The sequence below is a fragment of the Oncorhynchus mykiss genome, chromosome 11 (assembly GCF_057628025.1).
Source record: "Oncorhynchus mykiss isolate SJ-2025 chromosome 11, ASM5762802v1, whole genome shotgun sequence".
Taxonomy (NCBI): Eukaryota; Metazoa; Chordata; class Actinopteri; order Salmoniformes; family Salmonidae; genus Oncorhynchus; species Oncorhynchus mykiss.
The window spans coordinates 80,040,001-80,056,912 of record NC_143032.1 but is presented as its reverse complement, the minus strand read 5'-3'; the positions used below and the strand labels follow the sequence as shown (position 1 = coordinate 80,056,912).

Sequence of the window (16,912 nt, the reverse complement as noted above, 5' to 3'; positions counted from 1 at the left end):
TCTCTCTCCCTCCCTCCCTCACACTGCTCTCTCGTCTGTCTCATGTTCTCTCTCTCTCTCTCTCTCTCTCCCTCACACTCCTCTCTCGCCTGTCTCATGTTCTCTCTCTCTCTCTCTCCCTCCCTCCCTCACACTGCTCTCTCGTCTGTCTCAAGTTCTCTTTCTCTCTCTCCCTCCCTCCCTCACACTCCTCTCTCGTCTGTCTCATGTTCTCTCTCTCTCTCTCCCTCCCTCACACTCCTCTCTCGCCTGTCTCATGTTCTCTCTCTCTCTCTCTCTCTCTCCCTCCCTCCCTCACACTCCTCTCTTGTCTGTTCTCACATCTGGCTGGTGAAAGGGAGGTGGGCTTGGAATCTAGAGGGGAGTTAGACACACACACACACACACACACACACACACACACACACACACACACACACACACACACACACACACACACACACACACACACAGGGTGGGACTACACACACACACACACACACACACACACACACACACACACACACACACACACACAGGGTGGGACTACACACACACACACATACACACACACACACACATGGTGGGACTACACACACACACAGGGTGGCACTACACACACACACACAGAACACAGGGTGGGACTACACACACACACACACAGAACACAGGGTGGGACTACACACACACACACACACACACAGAACACAGGGTGGGACTACACACACACACACACAGAACACAGGGTGGGACTGCACAGCCACACACAGAACACAGGGTGGGACTACACACACACACACACACACACACACACACACACACACACACAGAACACAGGGTGGGACTACACAGACACACAGAACACAGGGTGGGACTACACACACACACACACACACACACACACACACACACACACACACACACACACACACAACACAGGGTGGGACTACACAGCCACACACACACACAGGGTGGGACTACACACACACATTTTCTATACTTCCCTAATCTCTCTCTTTCTCCTCTTCTTATTTGCCCCACTAAGTCTCTCCCTCTGTGCTGTTCTCGTCTCTTTCCCTTCAGTTGGTTTTTAGTTGGAGGAATGCACGTCTCTTTCTCGCTCGCTAAAGTAGCAGCTTCCTACATGCACAAAAAAAGGAAACCACTTTCTTTTCTCTTTTTTCATTGTCTCCGTGCGAAAACAACACCACTCAAAACCAAACGGACCAACACACACACACACATATATAAACACACACTAAAGAAAGACATTTCCTTTTTTTTTGGTGTGCACTTTAGCGATTACAGAAATGATCAAAGCGGCGATTGGTAGAGGATGTGGGCTTCGATGCTGTTGGCGTACAGTCAGTTGATATGTACCCATTGTAAATGGTAGAGGATGTGGGCTTCGATGCTGTTGGCGTACAGTCAGTTGATATGTAGCCATTGTAAATGGTAGAGGATGGTAGAGGATGTGGGCTTCGATGCCCTGTTGGCGTACAGTCAGTTGATATGTACCCATTGTAAATGGTAGAGGATGTGGGCTTCGATGCTGTTGGCGTACAGTCAGTTGATATGTAGCCATTGTAAATAGTAGAGGATGTGGGCTTCGATGCTGTTGGCGTACAGTCAGTTGATATGTAGCCATTGTAAATGGTAGAGGATGTGGGCTTCAATGCTGTTGGCGTACAGTCAGTTGATATGTAGCCATTGTAAATGGTAGAGGATGGTAGAGGATGTGGGCTTCGATGCTGTAGGCGTACAGTCAGTTGATATGTAGCCATTATAATTGGTAGAGAATGTGGGCTTCGATGCTGTAGGCGTACAGTCAGTTGATATGTAGCCATTGTAAATGGTAGAGGATGTGGGCTTCGATGCTGTTGGCGTACAGTCAGTTGATATGTAGCCATTGTAAATGGTAGAGGATGTGGGCTTCGATGCCCTGTCGACGTACAGTCAGTTGATATGTAGCCATTGTAAATGGTAGAGGATGTGGGCTTCGATGCCCTGTTGGCGTACAGTCAGTTGATATGTAGCCATTGTAAATGGTAGAGGATGTGGGCTTCGATGCTGTTGGCGTACAGTCAGTTGATATGTAGCCATTATAATTGGTAGAGAATGTGGGCTTCGATGCCCTGTTGGCGTACAGTCAGTTGATATGTAGCCATTATAATTGGTAGAGGATGTGGGCTTCGATGCTGTTGGAGTACAGTCAGTTGATATGTAGCCATTGTAAATGGTAGAGGATGTGGGCTTCAATGCCCTGTTGGCGTACAGTCAGTTGATATGTAGCCATTATAATTGGTAGAGGATGTGGGCTTCGATGCCCTGTCGGCGTACAGTCAGTTGATATGTGGCCATTATAAATGGTGGAGGATGTGGGCTTCGATGCTGTTGGCGTACAGTCAGTTGATATGTAGCCATTGTAAATGGTAGAGGATGTGGGCTTCAATGCCCTGTTGGCGTACAGTCAGTTGATATGTAGCCATTATAATTGGTAGAGGATGTGGGCTTCGATGCCCTGTCGGCATACAGTCAGTGATATGTGGCCATTATAAATGGTAGAGGATGTGGGCGTCGATGCCCTGTCGGCGTACAGTCAGTTGATATCTAGCCATTGTAAATGGTAGAGGATGTGGGCTTCGATGCCCTGTTGGCGTACAGTCAGTTGATATGTGGCCATTGTAAATGGTAGAGGATGTGGGCTTCGATGCCCTGTTGGCGTACAGTCAGTTGATATGTGGCCATTATAAATGGTGGGGGATGTGGGCGTCGATGCCCTGTCGGCGTACAGTCAGTTGATATCTAGCCATTGTAAATGGTAGAGGATGTGGGCTTCGATGCCCTGTTGGCGTACAGTCAGTTGATATGTGGCCATTGTAAATGGTAGAGGATGTGGGCGTCGATGCCCTGTCGGCGTACAGTCAGTTGATATGTAGCCATTGTAAATGGTAGAGGATGTGGGCTTCGATGCCCTGTTGGCGTACAGTCAGTTGATATGTAGCCATTGTAAATGGTAGAGGATGTGGGCTTCGATGCCCTGTTGGCGTACAGTCAGTTGATATCTAGCCATTGTAAATGGTAGAGGATGTGGGCTTCAATGCTGTTGGCGTACAGTATATAGAAACAGACTACAACATGCCACAGAAACGTGACGGCCCTGATAGAGAAATTGGACAATGGCTGCTCTGCAAGTACAAAGCTCTCCGACAGCGTACGTTTATGTGGTTTATGCCACATAAACTACAGCTTGTTGGACGTCTATGAACACGCTGTCATATACATTACAGCAAGGAGCCATCACACCGATGAGAAGTGGGACATGAAGTACGTACTGACAACATGGAGGAGAGGCACACAGCAGATAACCTAAAAAAACGGCATTAAATACCTCGGTTGATGAGCGGGTGGGGGCAGTAAGCATTGTCTGGTAGCCATGACTGTGGTAGAGGAAACTGCATTGACCCCTAGCGGTTATAGGCAAGGACCATCTCAATTCGTCGAGGATGGGACTCTACAAGGTGTTGAAAGCGTTCCACAGGGATGCTGGCCCATTTTGACTCCAATGCTTCCCACAGTTGTGTCAAGTTGTCTGGATGTCCTCTGGGTGGTGGACCATTCTTCACACGGGAAACTGTTGAGTGTGAAAAACCCAGAAGCGTTGCAGTTCTTGACACAAACCGGTGCTCCTGGCACCTGCTACCACACCCCGTTCAAAGGCACCCTCTGAATGGCACACATGCACAATCCATGTCTCAATTGTCTCAAGGCTTAAAAATCCTTATTTACCCCGTCTTCTCCCCTTCATCTACACTGATTGAAGTGGATTTAACAAGTGACCTCAGTAAGGGATCGTAGCTTTCATCTGGATTCCCCTGGTCAGTCTATGTGATGGGAAGAGCAGGTGTTCGTCATGTCGTTTAAACGATACAAAAAACATTTGCTGTTTAAATGTTAAAGCTGTAACGTGTATGTTTTTGAGGCCGATCCGACCACATTCACAAAGAAACGTGCGTTATAGATCTGTCATTCTCATCGAAAAGCAAGTCTAAGATCTGTGCGCTATTTATATGCTTCCTGTTCTTAAGTTTTGTTGTTCCGTTTTTTTCACTTTCGGTTTTGTAACACCATCTTCAAACAGCTAAAAAAATTAAAATATTTTGGGTTTATTGAAAATATATTTCACAGTGGTTTTAGATGGTACAAATTGCTCTGCCAGATGCCCTTCACTCTGCCAGACGGCCTTACCTCTGCCAGACGGCCAAACCTCTGCCAGATGCCCTTACCTCTGCCAGACGGCCTTACATCTGCCAGATGGCCTTACGTCTGCCAGATGCCCTTACCTCTGCTAGATGGCCTTACCTCTCTGCCAGATGCCCTTAACTGTGCCAGATGCCCTTAACTCTGCCAGACGGCCTTTCCTCTGCTAGATGGCCTTACATCTGCCAGATGGCCTTACCTCTGCCAGATGCCCTTACCTCTGCCAGACGGCCTTACCTCTGCCAGACGGCCTTACATCTGCCAGATGGCCTTACCTCTGCCAGATGCCCTTACCTCTGCCAGATGGCCTTACCGCTCTGCCAGATGCCCTTAACTCTCTGCCAGATGCCCTTAACTCTCTGCCAGATGCCCTTAACTCTGCCAGATGCCCTTAACTCTGCCAGACGGCCTTTCCTCTGCTAGATGGCCTTACATCTGCCAGATGGCCTTACCTCTGCCAGACGGCCTTTCCTCTGCCAGATGGCCTTACCTCTGCCAGATGCCCTTACCTCTGCTAGATGGCCTTACCTCTCTGCCAGATGCCCTTAACTCTCTGCCAGATGCCCTTAACTCTCTGCCAGATGCCCTTAACTCTCTGCCAGATGCCCTTAACTCTCTGCCAGATGGCCTTACCTCTGCCAGATGCCCTTAACTCTCTGCCAGATGCCCTTAACTCTCTGCCAGACGTCCTTACCTCTGCCAGATGCCCTTAACTCTCTGCCAGACGTCCTTACCTCTGCCAGACGTCCTTACCTCTGCCAGACGTCCTTACCTCTGCCAGACGTCCTTACCTCTGCCAGACGTCCTTACCTCTGCCAGACGTCCTTAACTCTCTGCCAGATGCCCTTACCTCTCTGCCAGATGCCCTTACCTCTGCCAGACGTCCTTACCTCTGCCAGACGTCCTTACCTCTGCCAGACGTCCTTACCTCTGCCAGACGTCCTTACCTCTGCCAGACGTCCTTAACTCTCTGCCAGATGCCCTTACCTCTCTGCCAGATGCCCTTACCTCTGCCAGACGTCCTTACCTCTGCCAGACGCCCTTACCTCTGCCAGACGTCCTTAACTCTCTGCCAGATGCCCTTACCTCTCTGCCAGACGTCCTTACCTCTGCCAGACGTCCTTACCTCTGCCAGACGTCCTTACCTCTGCCAGACCACACATTTGGCAGATCCCCCTGTCTCTATAGCCATCCAAAGTGATCCAGTAGAGATCAGATGGTAGACCCACTGGATCCTCTGGTCTGTAGTAATGTTATAGTCTGGTAGAGAGGAGGAGAGAGATACTCTGGTCTGTAGTAATGTTATAGTCTGGTAGAGAGGAGGAGAGAGATACTCTGGTCTGTAGTAATGATATAGTCTGGTAGAGAGGAGGAGAGATACTCTGGTCTGTAGTAATGTTATAGTCTGGTAGAGAGGAGGAGAGAGACTCTGGTCTGTAGTAATGTTATGGTCTGGTAGAGAGGAGGAGAGATACTCTGGTCTGTAGTAATGTTATAGTCTGGTAGAGAGGAGGAGAGAGACTCTGGTCTGTAGTAATGTTATAGTCTGGTAGAGAGGAGGAGAGAGATACTCTGGTCTGTAGTAATGTTATAGTCTGGTAGAGAGGAGGAGAGATACTCTGGTCTGTAGTAATGTTATAGTCTGGTAGAGAGGAGGAGAGAGATACTCTGGTCTGTAGTAATGTTACAGTCTGGTAGAGAGGAGAAGAGAGACTCTGGTCTGTAGTAATGTTATAGTCTGGTAGAGAGGAGGAGAGATACTCTGGTCTGTAGTAATGTTATAGTCTGGTAGAGAGGAGGAGAGAGATACTCTGGTCTGTAGTAATGTTACAGTCTGGTAGAGAGGAGAAGAGAGACTCTGGTCTGTAGTAATGTTATAGTCTGGTAGAGAGGAGGAGAGATATTCTGGTCTGTAGTAATGTTATAGTCTGGTAGAGAGGAGGAGAGAGATACTCTGGTCTGTAGTAATGTTATAGTCTGGTAGAGAGGAGGAGAGAGACTCTGGTCTGTTGTAATGTTATAGTCTGGTAGAGAGGAGGAGAGAGACTCTGGTCTGTAGTAATGTTATAGTCTGGTAGAGAGGAGGAGAGATACTCTGGTCTGTAGTAATGTTATAGTCTGGTAGAGAGGAGGAGAGAGATACTCTGGTCTGTAGTAATGTTATAGTCTGGTAGAGAGGAGGAGAGAGACTCTGGTCTGTAGTAATGTTATAGTCTGGTAGAGAGGAGGAGAGATACTCTGGTCTGTAGTAATGTTATAGCCTGGTAGAGAGGAGGAGAGAGATACTCTGGTCTGTAGTAATGTTATAGTCTGGTAGAGAGGAGGAGAGAGACTCTGGTCTGTAGTAATGTTATAGTCTGGTAGAGAGGAGGAGAGATACTCTGGTCAGTAGTAATGTTATAGTCTGGTAGAGAGGAGGAGAGAGATACTCTGGTCAGTAGTAATGTTATAGTCTGGTAGAGAGGAGGAGAGAGATACTCTGGTCTGTAGTAATGTTATAGTCTTGTAGAGAGGTGGAGAGAGATACTCTGGTCAGTAGTAATGTTATAGTCTGGTAGAGAGGAGGAGAGAGATACTCTGGTCAGTAGTAATGTTATAGTCTGGTAGAGAGGAGGAGAGAGATACTCTGGTCTGTAGTAATGTTATAGTCTGGTAGAGAGGTGGAGAGAGATACTCTGGTCAGTAGTAATGTTATAGTCTGGTAGAGAGGTAGAGAGAGATACTCTGGTCTGTAGTAATTTTATGGTCTGGTAGAGAGGAGGAGAGAGACTCTGGTCTCTAGGATTGTCTGGTAGAGGAGAAAAGAGGAGAGGGGGAGAGGGAGGAGAGTATGAGAGAGGGAGAAGACGTGAGAAATAGAGTTGAGGGGAATATGAGAGAGGAAGAGGGAGGAGAGTATGGGAGAGGGAGAGGGAGGAGAAAATGAGAGAGGGAGGAGAGAGTGAGAGAGGGCGAGGGAGGATAATATGGGAGAGGGAGAGGGAAGAGAGGAGGAGAGTATGAGAGGGGGAGGAGGAAGCTCCAGTCCAGTTCTATTAATGATCAGCTCAGTCAGGAAATGAATCATGATGTACACAGAATGCTATCATACTGAGTGAGAGACAATGAGTAATACTGGAGGGGAGAGGGGGAGGAGGGGTTGAGGAGGGGGGAGGGGAAAGGGGGAGGAGGGGTTGAGGAGGGGGGAGGGGAGAGGGAGAGGAGGGAGGAGGGAGAGGAGGGAGGAGGGGAGAGGGAGAGGAGGGGAAATGTGAGGAGGGAGGGGAGATGTGAGGAGGGGGGAGGGGAGAGAGAGAGGAGGGAGGGGGGGGGGGGGAGGGGGGAGGGGAGAGAGAGAGGAGGGAGGAGGGGAGAGGAGGGGGGAGAGGAGGGGAGATGTGAGGAAGGGAGGGGAGAGGGAGAGGAGGGGGGAGGGGAGAGGGAGAGGAGGGAGGAGGGGAGAGGAGGGGGGAGGGAGGGGAGGGGAGAGGAGAGGAGGGGGGGAAGGGGAGAGGGGAGGAGGGGAGGGGAGGGGAGAGGAGAGGAGATGTGAGGAGGGGAGGAGGGGAGGAGGGGAGATGTGAGGAGGGGAGAGGGAGAGTGGTGTGGTAAAATAAACACAGGTGTACGTGGTGTTTGATAACCAATGGAATGCAATGCAAACACGTAAAACTCTTTCAAATCTCCATCTAGTCTCATCCCACTCTCACGTCCCTCTAACTCAAAAACACTCCAAAAGCCAAAGAGATGATTCATTAATACTTTATATACAAAATTCTAATATTAGTACAAGTATATTCAACATTTTCGCAGCATTATAGTATTAATGATACATACTTTACGTATATGAATCTTTTCATACATAAAAATGCACAACTCATGGTCTAGTTAATTTTGATTGTACTGTACATACATGCTCTGGTGTTAGGATTTTCTTTACAAACTGCTGTGATGGTTTTCTAACTTACAGAAAGATGAAAACAGTTTGAGTGTCAGAGTTCACTTGTCAAAAAAACTAAAACAAAAAAAAAAAAACTAAAAGAAACTAAATGAAAGACAGGAACAAATGAATAAAAGTAGAAAGTGAACACTGCATTACTTGGCACGTTGGTGCACACTCCATCCATCCCCTTCTCCATCTATGTGATATTATTGGATGGCCCACCTTTCAATTTTCTCTTCCAGCCAATGGCAGGCAGGTAATATTTGTGACATTCACAGAACGCCCGATGATTGGTGGAGTTAATTTTGCATGGTCCGATGGCCCGGGTTTGCTCATTTTAGACCATTCCATTGGTCCTTACGTGAAATCTCCACCCACACAAGGCGCCGGGGCCATGCAAAACTAACTCCACCAATGAGCAATGGTGGAACTTTTTTTGGGGGGTGGGGCTAACATGAGAGTCAGGTCTCAGTAAGAGGATGATTGACAGCTGACAGAGGTCAAGTATGACGTGGTCATTAATAACACCCCGTGTGTTTGTGGTAATGATAGGGATGGGGACAGACACTTCTAAACATTACCTGGGAAGAAAGGGGAGGTAGTTAACATACTCTAACATTTGTTCATCATGAGGTGTGTATCTGGACATGAGATTTATAAAAAGTCTAAATAACTGACCCCCCCCACCAACAAAATAAACAAACTAGTCAATCTTTGGCTATTTCCATTCCATGTAGACGTACAGGTAAACAGTATCTGCAGTAACAGTTGAAAAGAGAAACTTAAATTGGCAAAATAAATACATAAATAAATACATTAACAAATACAAAATCTAGAGAAGAGATTAAAGGTTAAAGGTTATGTCATGAGTATAGTGTACTGTATGGGAGCATACAGCCCCCCCCCAGGCTGAAGTGGAGTGGGTCGATGCTGGAACCATTAAGCTCACACAGCTCTGTTCTGTTCACACAGCCGTCTGACAGTAAAACACCCCAAACCCTAGTCTGGACTACACCCTGTCAACTAACAGACTAACTCTAGTACCACACCCTAGTCTGGACTACACCCTGTCAACTAACATACTAACTCTAGTACCACACCCTAGTCTGGACTACACCCTGTCAACTAACATACTAACTCTAGTACCACACCCTAGTCTGGACTACACCCTGTCAACTAACAGACTAACTCTAGTACATCACGAACCTCACCTGTTTTTATGGTCTGCGTATGTTCATCTATCACTATCAAGTGAAATCATTTCAACCAGGGGCCGATAGGCAGCCATTTTCTTCCCAGTTCAGGTACATATCCCTGTAGTTGTGATGGTCTGAGGAGGGATGGGGGTTAGCGCTGTGATTTTAAGGCTATGTAAACCACAGGGATGGTACTGTAGTGACCCTGGAGACAGGTCAGATCAGATCCATCCACATGTGTTTTCATCACAGGTTAGGGTGATGGGTGTTGGGCAACAGTCTCATGTGTTTTCATCACAGGTTAGGGTGTTGGGCATCAGTCTCATGTGTTTTCATCACAGGTTAGGGTGTTGGGCATCAGTCTCATGTGTTTTCATCACAGGTTAGGGTGTTGGGTGTTGGGCAACAGTCTCATGTGTTTTCATCACAGGTTAGGGTGATGGGTGTTGGGCAACAGTCTCATGTGTTTTCATCACAGGTTAGGGTGTTGGGCATCAGTCTCATGTGTTTTCATCACAGGTTAGGGTGTTGGGCATCAGTCTCATGTGTTTTCATCACAGGTTAGGGTGTTGGGTGTTGGGCAACAGTCTCATGTGTTTTCATCACAGGTTAGGGTGATGGGTGTTGGGCAACAGTCTCATGTGTTTTCATCACAGGTTAGGGCTATGTTGGGCTATGCGTATCAGTCTCATGCTAGTAGTATATAAAATCATGTACCTATAAGGGTTGTTCTGATATAGCCCCTGGTACAGTAAGCAGACATTCATTCACGTGTGTGTGTGTGTGTGTGCGTGCGTCTGTGTGTGTGTGTGTGTGTGATATGAATGCAACGGTGAAGGTATGTGGTGTTGTGTCACACTCCACTATGTTGATGCATACAGTGAACGTCTCCGATTGGTCCCTCATCAGTCACGTGCCTGCTCCAGGCCCTCTCATTGGCCCAGAGGACCAGGAAACATAACATTTATTAACTTCTATCCTGATGTTCATCTCCCTCTCTTCCACAGAGCGTGTCTCCTCTTTCAACTCCATCTTGTGATAGGCTCTCATCTACCTATCCTCCCTCCTCCTCCCCTCTCCTCTACCTATCCTCTCTCCACCTCCCCTCTCCCTCTCCTCTCTCCTCCCCCTATCCTCTCTCCTCCCTCCTCCCTATCGTCTCTCCTCCCTGTCTTCTCTCCTCCCTGTCCTCTCTCCTCTCCCCACCTCTCCTCTCTCCTCCCTGTCCTCTCTCCTCCCCTCTCCTCTCCCCACCTCTCCTCTCCTCTCCTCACCTCTCCTCACCTCTCACTACCTCTCCTCTTCATATCCTCTCTCCCCCTATCCTCTCTCCTCCCTGTCCTCTCCCCACCTCTCCTCTCCCTATCTTCTCTCCTCCCTGTCCTCTCCCCCCTTCTCTACCTATCCTCTCTCCACCTCTTTTCTCCTCTATCTATACTCTCTCCACATCTCCTCATCATCTGCCCTCCTCTACAGGGCGTGTCTCGGCCTTCAGTTTGACAAAGTCCTTGGCCACCTCGTCGGCCGCACGCTGAGACAAGATACGCATCACCGTTACGCCCGTCTCGTCCTTCTGGATTGTTCCGCCCAGTGGGCACCAACACACACACGACTTCCTGTCAGCCACGTCTCGGAGCTGGACCACGGCCACGCCCACAACACGGTCGGCCCGGCCGAAACAGTAGTCCTTCACCGTCACCTGCAGCTCATAGCAGTCTGGAGACTCCTTACCCAGGATACTGTTGGAGGGGGAGAGCGAAGAGGCAGAAGTGGTTCAACATTGTTGTATAGTGTACACTACAGACTAATGGTGGAGTCCTAACTTTAAATCTGTGCATATTACTGTAAATCCAACAGTGGAGAATAGACGGTTGTTGTAAAGTAGGATCTACATCTAACAGTGGAGAATAGACGGTTGTTGTACAGTAGGATCTACATATAACAGTGGAGAATGGATGGTTGTTGTACAGTAGGATCTACATCTAACAGTGGAGAATGGATGGTTGTTGTACAGTAGGATCTACATCTAACAGTGGAGAATGGATGGTTGTTGTACAGTAGGATCTACATCTAACAGTGGAGAATGGACGGTTGTTGTACAGTAGGATCTACATCTAACAGTGGAGAATAGACGGTTGTTGTACAGTAGGATCTACATCTAACAGTGGAGAATGGACGGTTGTTGTACAGTAGGATCTACATCTAACAGTGGAGAATGGACGGTTGTTGTACAGTAGGATCTACATCTAACAGTGGAGAATGGACGGTTGTTGTACAGTAGGATCTACATCTAACAGTGGAGAATGGACGGTTGTTGTACAGTAGGATCTACATCTAACAGTGGAGAATGGACGGTTGTTGTACAGTAGGATCTACATCTAACAGTGGAGAATAGACGGTTGTTGTACAGTAGGATCTACATCTAACAGTGGAGAATGGACGGTTGTTGTACAGTAGGATCTACATCTAACAGTGGAGAATGGACGGTTGTTGTACAGTAGGATCTACATCTAACAGTGGAGAATGGACGGTTGTTGTACAGTAGGATCTACATCTAACAGTGGAGAATGGACGGTTGTTGTACAGTAGGATCTACATCTAACAGTGGAGAATGGATGGTTGTTGTACAGTAGGATCTACATCTAACAGTGGAGAATGGATGGTTGTTGTACAGTAGGATCTACATCTAACAGTGGAGAATGGACAGTTGTTGTACAGTAGGATCTACATCTAACAGTGGAGAATGGATGGTTGTTGTACAGTAGGATCTACATCTAACAGTGGAGAATGGATGGTTGTTGTACAGTAGGATCTACATCTAACAGTGGAGAATGGATGGTTGTTGTACAGTAGGATCTACATCTAACAGTGGAGAATGGACGGTTGTTGTACAGTAGGATCTACATCTAACAGTGGAGAATGGATGGTTGTTGTACAGTAGGATCTACATCTAACAGTGGAGAATGGACGGTTGTTGTACAGTAGGATCTACATCTAACAGTGGAGAATGGATGGTTGTTGTACAGTAGGATCTACATCTAACAGTGGAGAATGGATGGTTGTTGTACAGTAGGATCTACATCTAACAGTGGAGAATGGATGGTTGTTGTACAGTAGGATCTACATCTAACAGTGGAGAATGGACGGTTGTTGTACAGTAGGATCGTGTGAGTACATCTAACAGTGGAGAATGGACGGTTGTTGTACAGTAGGATCTACATCTAACAGTGGAGAATGGACGGTTGTTGTACAGTAGGATAAACAGTGGAGAATAGACGGTTGTTGTACAGTAGGATCTACATCTAACAGTGGAGAATAGACGGTTGTTGTACAGTAGGATCTACATCTAACAGTGGAGAATGGATGGTTGTTGTACAGTAGGATCTACATCTAACAGTGGAGAATGGATGGTTGTTGTACAGTAGGATCTACATCTAACAGTGGAGAATGGACGGTTGTTGTACAGTAGGATCTACATCTAACAGTGGAGAATGGATGGTTGTTGTACAGTAGGATCTACATCTAACAGTGGAGAATAGACGGTTGTTGTACAGTAGGATCTACATCTAACAGTGGAGAATGGACGGTTGTTGTACAGTAGGATCTACATCTAACAGTGGAGAATGGCTGGTTGTTGTACAGTAGGATCTACATCTAACAGTGGAGAATGGACGGTTGTTGTACAGTAGGATCTACATCTAACAGTGGAGAATGGACGGTTGTTGTACAGTAGGATCTACATCTAACAGTGGAGAATGGACGGTTGTTGTACAGTAGGATCTACATCTAACAGTGGAGAATGGACGGTTGTTGTACAGTAGGATCTACATCTAACAGTGGAGAATGGACGGTTGTTGTAGAGTAGGATCTACATCTAACAGTGGAGAATGGACGGTTGTTGTACAGTAGGATCTACATCTAACAGTGGAGAATGGACGGTTGTTGTACAGTAGGATCTACATCTAACAGTGGAGAATAGACGGTTGTTGTACAGAAGGATCTACATCTAACAGTGGAGAATAGACGGTTGTTGTACTTGACCTTTTTATAAAGCTTTGGTAATTAATATTTATTTCAAAGTAATCTCACGAGCCAAATCCTCTAGTTTTGGCACTTGCGCTGCCGTAGCGCCAGCAGAAAATAGTTGTCAGGTGGTGAACACCTGAAAGTGGACTTAAGGTGAAGGGCGACCTACAGGTGTTGGGTGGAAACACGGTGGGTCAAGAACTCACAATTGGAAGGTCTCATTGTACTTGGCTGTCCAGCTGTTGTTCTTTGACTTGGTGGTGAACTTCCTCTTCTGGGCTGCAAGGAGCGGACCAATCATATTGACCTCCACGAAGGGACGGAACATCCCTGATGTCTGCCACCTCATGTCATTCACCGCTATCACTGTAGGGGGGAGGGGGGGGGGGGAGTGAGAGAAAGAGCGAGGGGACAACAGGTGAGAAATTAAAGCAATCGGTGTGAGAGCAGTAGATGGAAGGAGAAGGAGATGGAGAGATGAAAAGATGAGAGATGGAATGATGAGAGATGAAAAGATGAGAGATGGAATGATGAGAGATGGAATGATGAGAGATGGAATGATGAGAGATGAAAAGATGAGAGATGGAATGATGAGAGATGGAATGATGAGAGATGGAATGATGAGAGATGAAAAGATGAGAGATGGAATGATGAGAGATGGAATGATGAGAGATGAAAAGATGAGAGATGGAAAGATGAGAGACGGAAATATGGAGAGTTGAGAGACGGAAAGATGAGAGATGGAATGATGAGAGATGAAAAGATGAGAGATGGAAAGATGAGAGACGGAAAGATGAGAGACGGAAAGATGAGAGACGGAAAGATGAGAGACGGAAAGATGGAAAGTGAGAGACGGAAAGATGAGAGATGGAAAGATGAGAGATGAAAAGATGAGAGATGGAAAGATGAGAGACGGAAAGATGGAGAGTTGAGAGATGGAGAGATGAGATGGAAAGATGAGAGATGGAGAGATGAGATGGAAAGATGAGACGGAGAGATTGAGAGTTGGAAAGATGAGAGACGGAGAGATGGAAAGATGAGATATGGAGAGGAGAGATGGAAAGACGAGATGGATGGAAAGATGAGAGATTGAGAGATGAGATGGAAAGATGAGAGATTGAGAGATGGAGAGATGAGAGACGGAAAGATGAGATACGGAGAGATGAGAGATGGAAAGATGAGAGACGGAGAGATGGAAAGATGAGAGATGGAAAGACGAGAGACGGAGAGATGGAAAAATGAGAGATTGAGCGATAAAGAGATGAGAGACGGAAAGATGAGATATGGAGAGATGAGAGACGGAGAGATAGAGAGATGAGATAGAAAGGTATGAGATGGCGAGATGAGAGATGGAAAGATGAGAGATGATGAGATGAGAGATGAGAGGGAAAGATAAGAGATGGAGAGATGAGATGGAAAGATGAGAGATGGAAAGATGAGAGATTGAGAGATGAGATGGAAAGATGAGAGATTGAGAGATAGAGAGATGGAAAGATGAGATATGGAGAGATGAGAGATGGAAAGATGAGAGATGGAGAGATGAGATGGAAAGGTATGAGATGGAAAGATGAGAGATGGAAAGACGAGAGATGAGGAGATGAGAGATGGAAAGATGTGAGATGGTGAGATGAGAGATTGAGAGAGGAGAGGGAAAGATGAGAGGTGGAGAGATGAGAGATTGTGAGATGGAAAGATGAGAGATGAGAGGGAAAGATGAGAGATGAGATCGAGAGATGAGAGATTGAGAGATGGAGAGATGAGAGATTAAGAGATGAGAGATGGAGAGATGGAGAGATGAGATGATGAGACGGAAAGATGAGAGACGGAAATATGAGAGACGGAAAGATGAGAGATGAGAGATGGAAAGGTGAGAGATGAGAGATGGATAGGTGAGAGATGGAAAGATGAGATTGAGAGATGGAAAGGGGAGAGATGGAAAGATGAGATGGAGAGAAGATAGATGGAAAGATGAGAGACGGAAAGATGAGAGATGAGAGATGGAAAGATGAGAGATGAGAGACGGAAAGATGAGAGATGGAAAGGTGAGAGATGAGAGATGGATAGGTGAGAGATGGAAAGATGAGATTGAGAGATGGAAAGGGGAGAGATGGAAAGATGAGATGGAGAGAAGATAGATGGAAAGATGAGAGATGGAAAGATGAGAGACGGAAAGATGAGAGATGAGAGATGGAAAGGTGAGAGATGAGAGATGGAAAGGTGTGAGATGGAAAGATGAGATTGAGAGATGGAAAGGTGAGAGATGGAAAGATGAGATGGAGAGAAGATAGATGGAAAGATGAGAGATGGAAAGATGAGAGACGGAGAGATGAGAGACGGAAAATTGAGAGAGGGAGCGATGAAAGATGGAAAGATGAGATGGAAAGATGAGAGATGGAGAGATGAGATGGAAAGATGAGACGGAGAGATTGAGAGTTGGAAAGATGAGAGACGGAGAGATGGAAAGATGAGATATGGAGAGATGAGAGATGGAAAGACGAGATGGATGGAAAGATGAGAGATTGAGAGATGAGATGGAAAGATGAGAGATTGAGAGATGGAGAGATGAGAGACGGAAAGATGAGATATGGAGAGATGAGAGATGGAAAGATGAGAGACGGAAAGATGAGAGATGGAAAGACGAAAGAGGAGAGATGGAAAAATGAGAGATTGAGCGATAAAGAGATGAGAGACGGAAAGATGAGATATGGAGAGATGAGAGATGGAAAGATGAGATATGATAAGATGAGAGACGGAGAGATAGAGAGATGAGATAGAAAGGTATGAGATGGAAAGATCAGAGATGGCGAGATGAGAGATGGAAAGATGAGAGATGATGAGATGAGAGATGAGAGGGAAAGATGAGAGATGGAAAGATGAGAGATTGAGAGATGAGATGGAAAGATGAGATGGAAAGATGAGAGATTGAGAGATAGAGAGATGGAAAGATGAGATATGGAGAGATGAGAGATGGAAAGATGAGAGATGGAGAGATGAGATGGAAAGGTATGAGATGGAAAGATGAGAGATGGAAAGACGAGAGATGAGGAGATGAGAGATGGAAAGATGTGAGATGGTGAGATGAGAGATTGAGAGAGGAGAGGGAAAGATGAGAGGTGGAGAGATGAGAGATTGTGAGATGGAAAGATGAGAGATGAGAGGGAAAGATGAGAGATGAGATCGAGAGATGAGAGATTGAGAGATGGAGAGATGAGAGATTGAGAGATGAGAGATGGAGAGATGGAGAGATGAGATGATGAGACGGAAAGATGAGAGACGGAAAGATGAGAGACGGAAAGATGAGAGATGAGAGATGGAAAGGTGAGAGATGAGAGATGGATAGGTGAGAGATGGAAAAATGAGATTGAGAGATGGAAAGATGAGATGGAGAGAAGATAGATGGAAAGATGAGAGATGGAAAGATGAGAGACGGAAAGATGAGAGATGAGAGATGGAAAGATGAGAGATGAGAGACGGAAAGATGAGAGATGAGAGATGGAAAGGTGAGAGATGAGAGATGGATAGGTGAGAG

The 16,912-nt window shown here is 46.5% G+C and overlaps 1 protein-coding gene across 2 annotated transcripts in view; it reads right to left on the bottom strand.

Annotated features, from left to right (window-relative positions):
- Positions 1–7,970: 7,970 nt before the first annotated feature.
- The window catches only part of LOC110536437 (protein unc-13 homolog B), a 135,044-nt gene continuing 126,102 nt past the window's right edge, over positions 7,971–16,912 (bottom strand). For both annotated transcript variants that reach the window (XM_090191219.1, XM_090191220.1), the window contains 2 exons: positions 13,590–13,749; positions 7,971–11,096 (listed from right to left, as the gene is read on the bottom strand). In XM_090191219.1, coding sequence (XP_090047345.1) covers positions 10,814–11,096; positions 13,590–13,749 — 443 coding nt within the window. In that variant the 3' untranslated portion in view covers positions 7,971–10,813. The remainder of the gene's footprint in view (positions 11,097–13,589; positions 13,750–16,912) is intronic.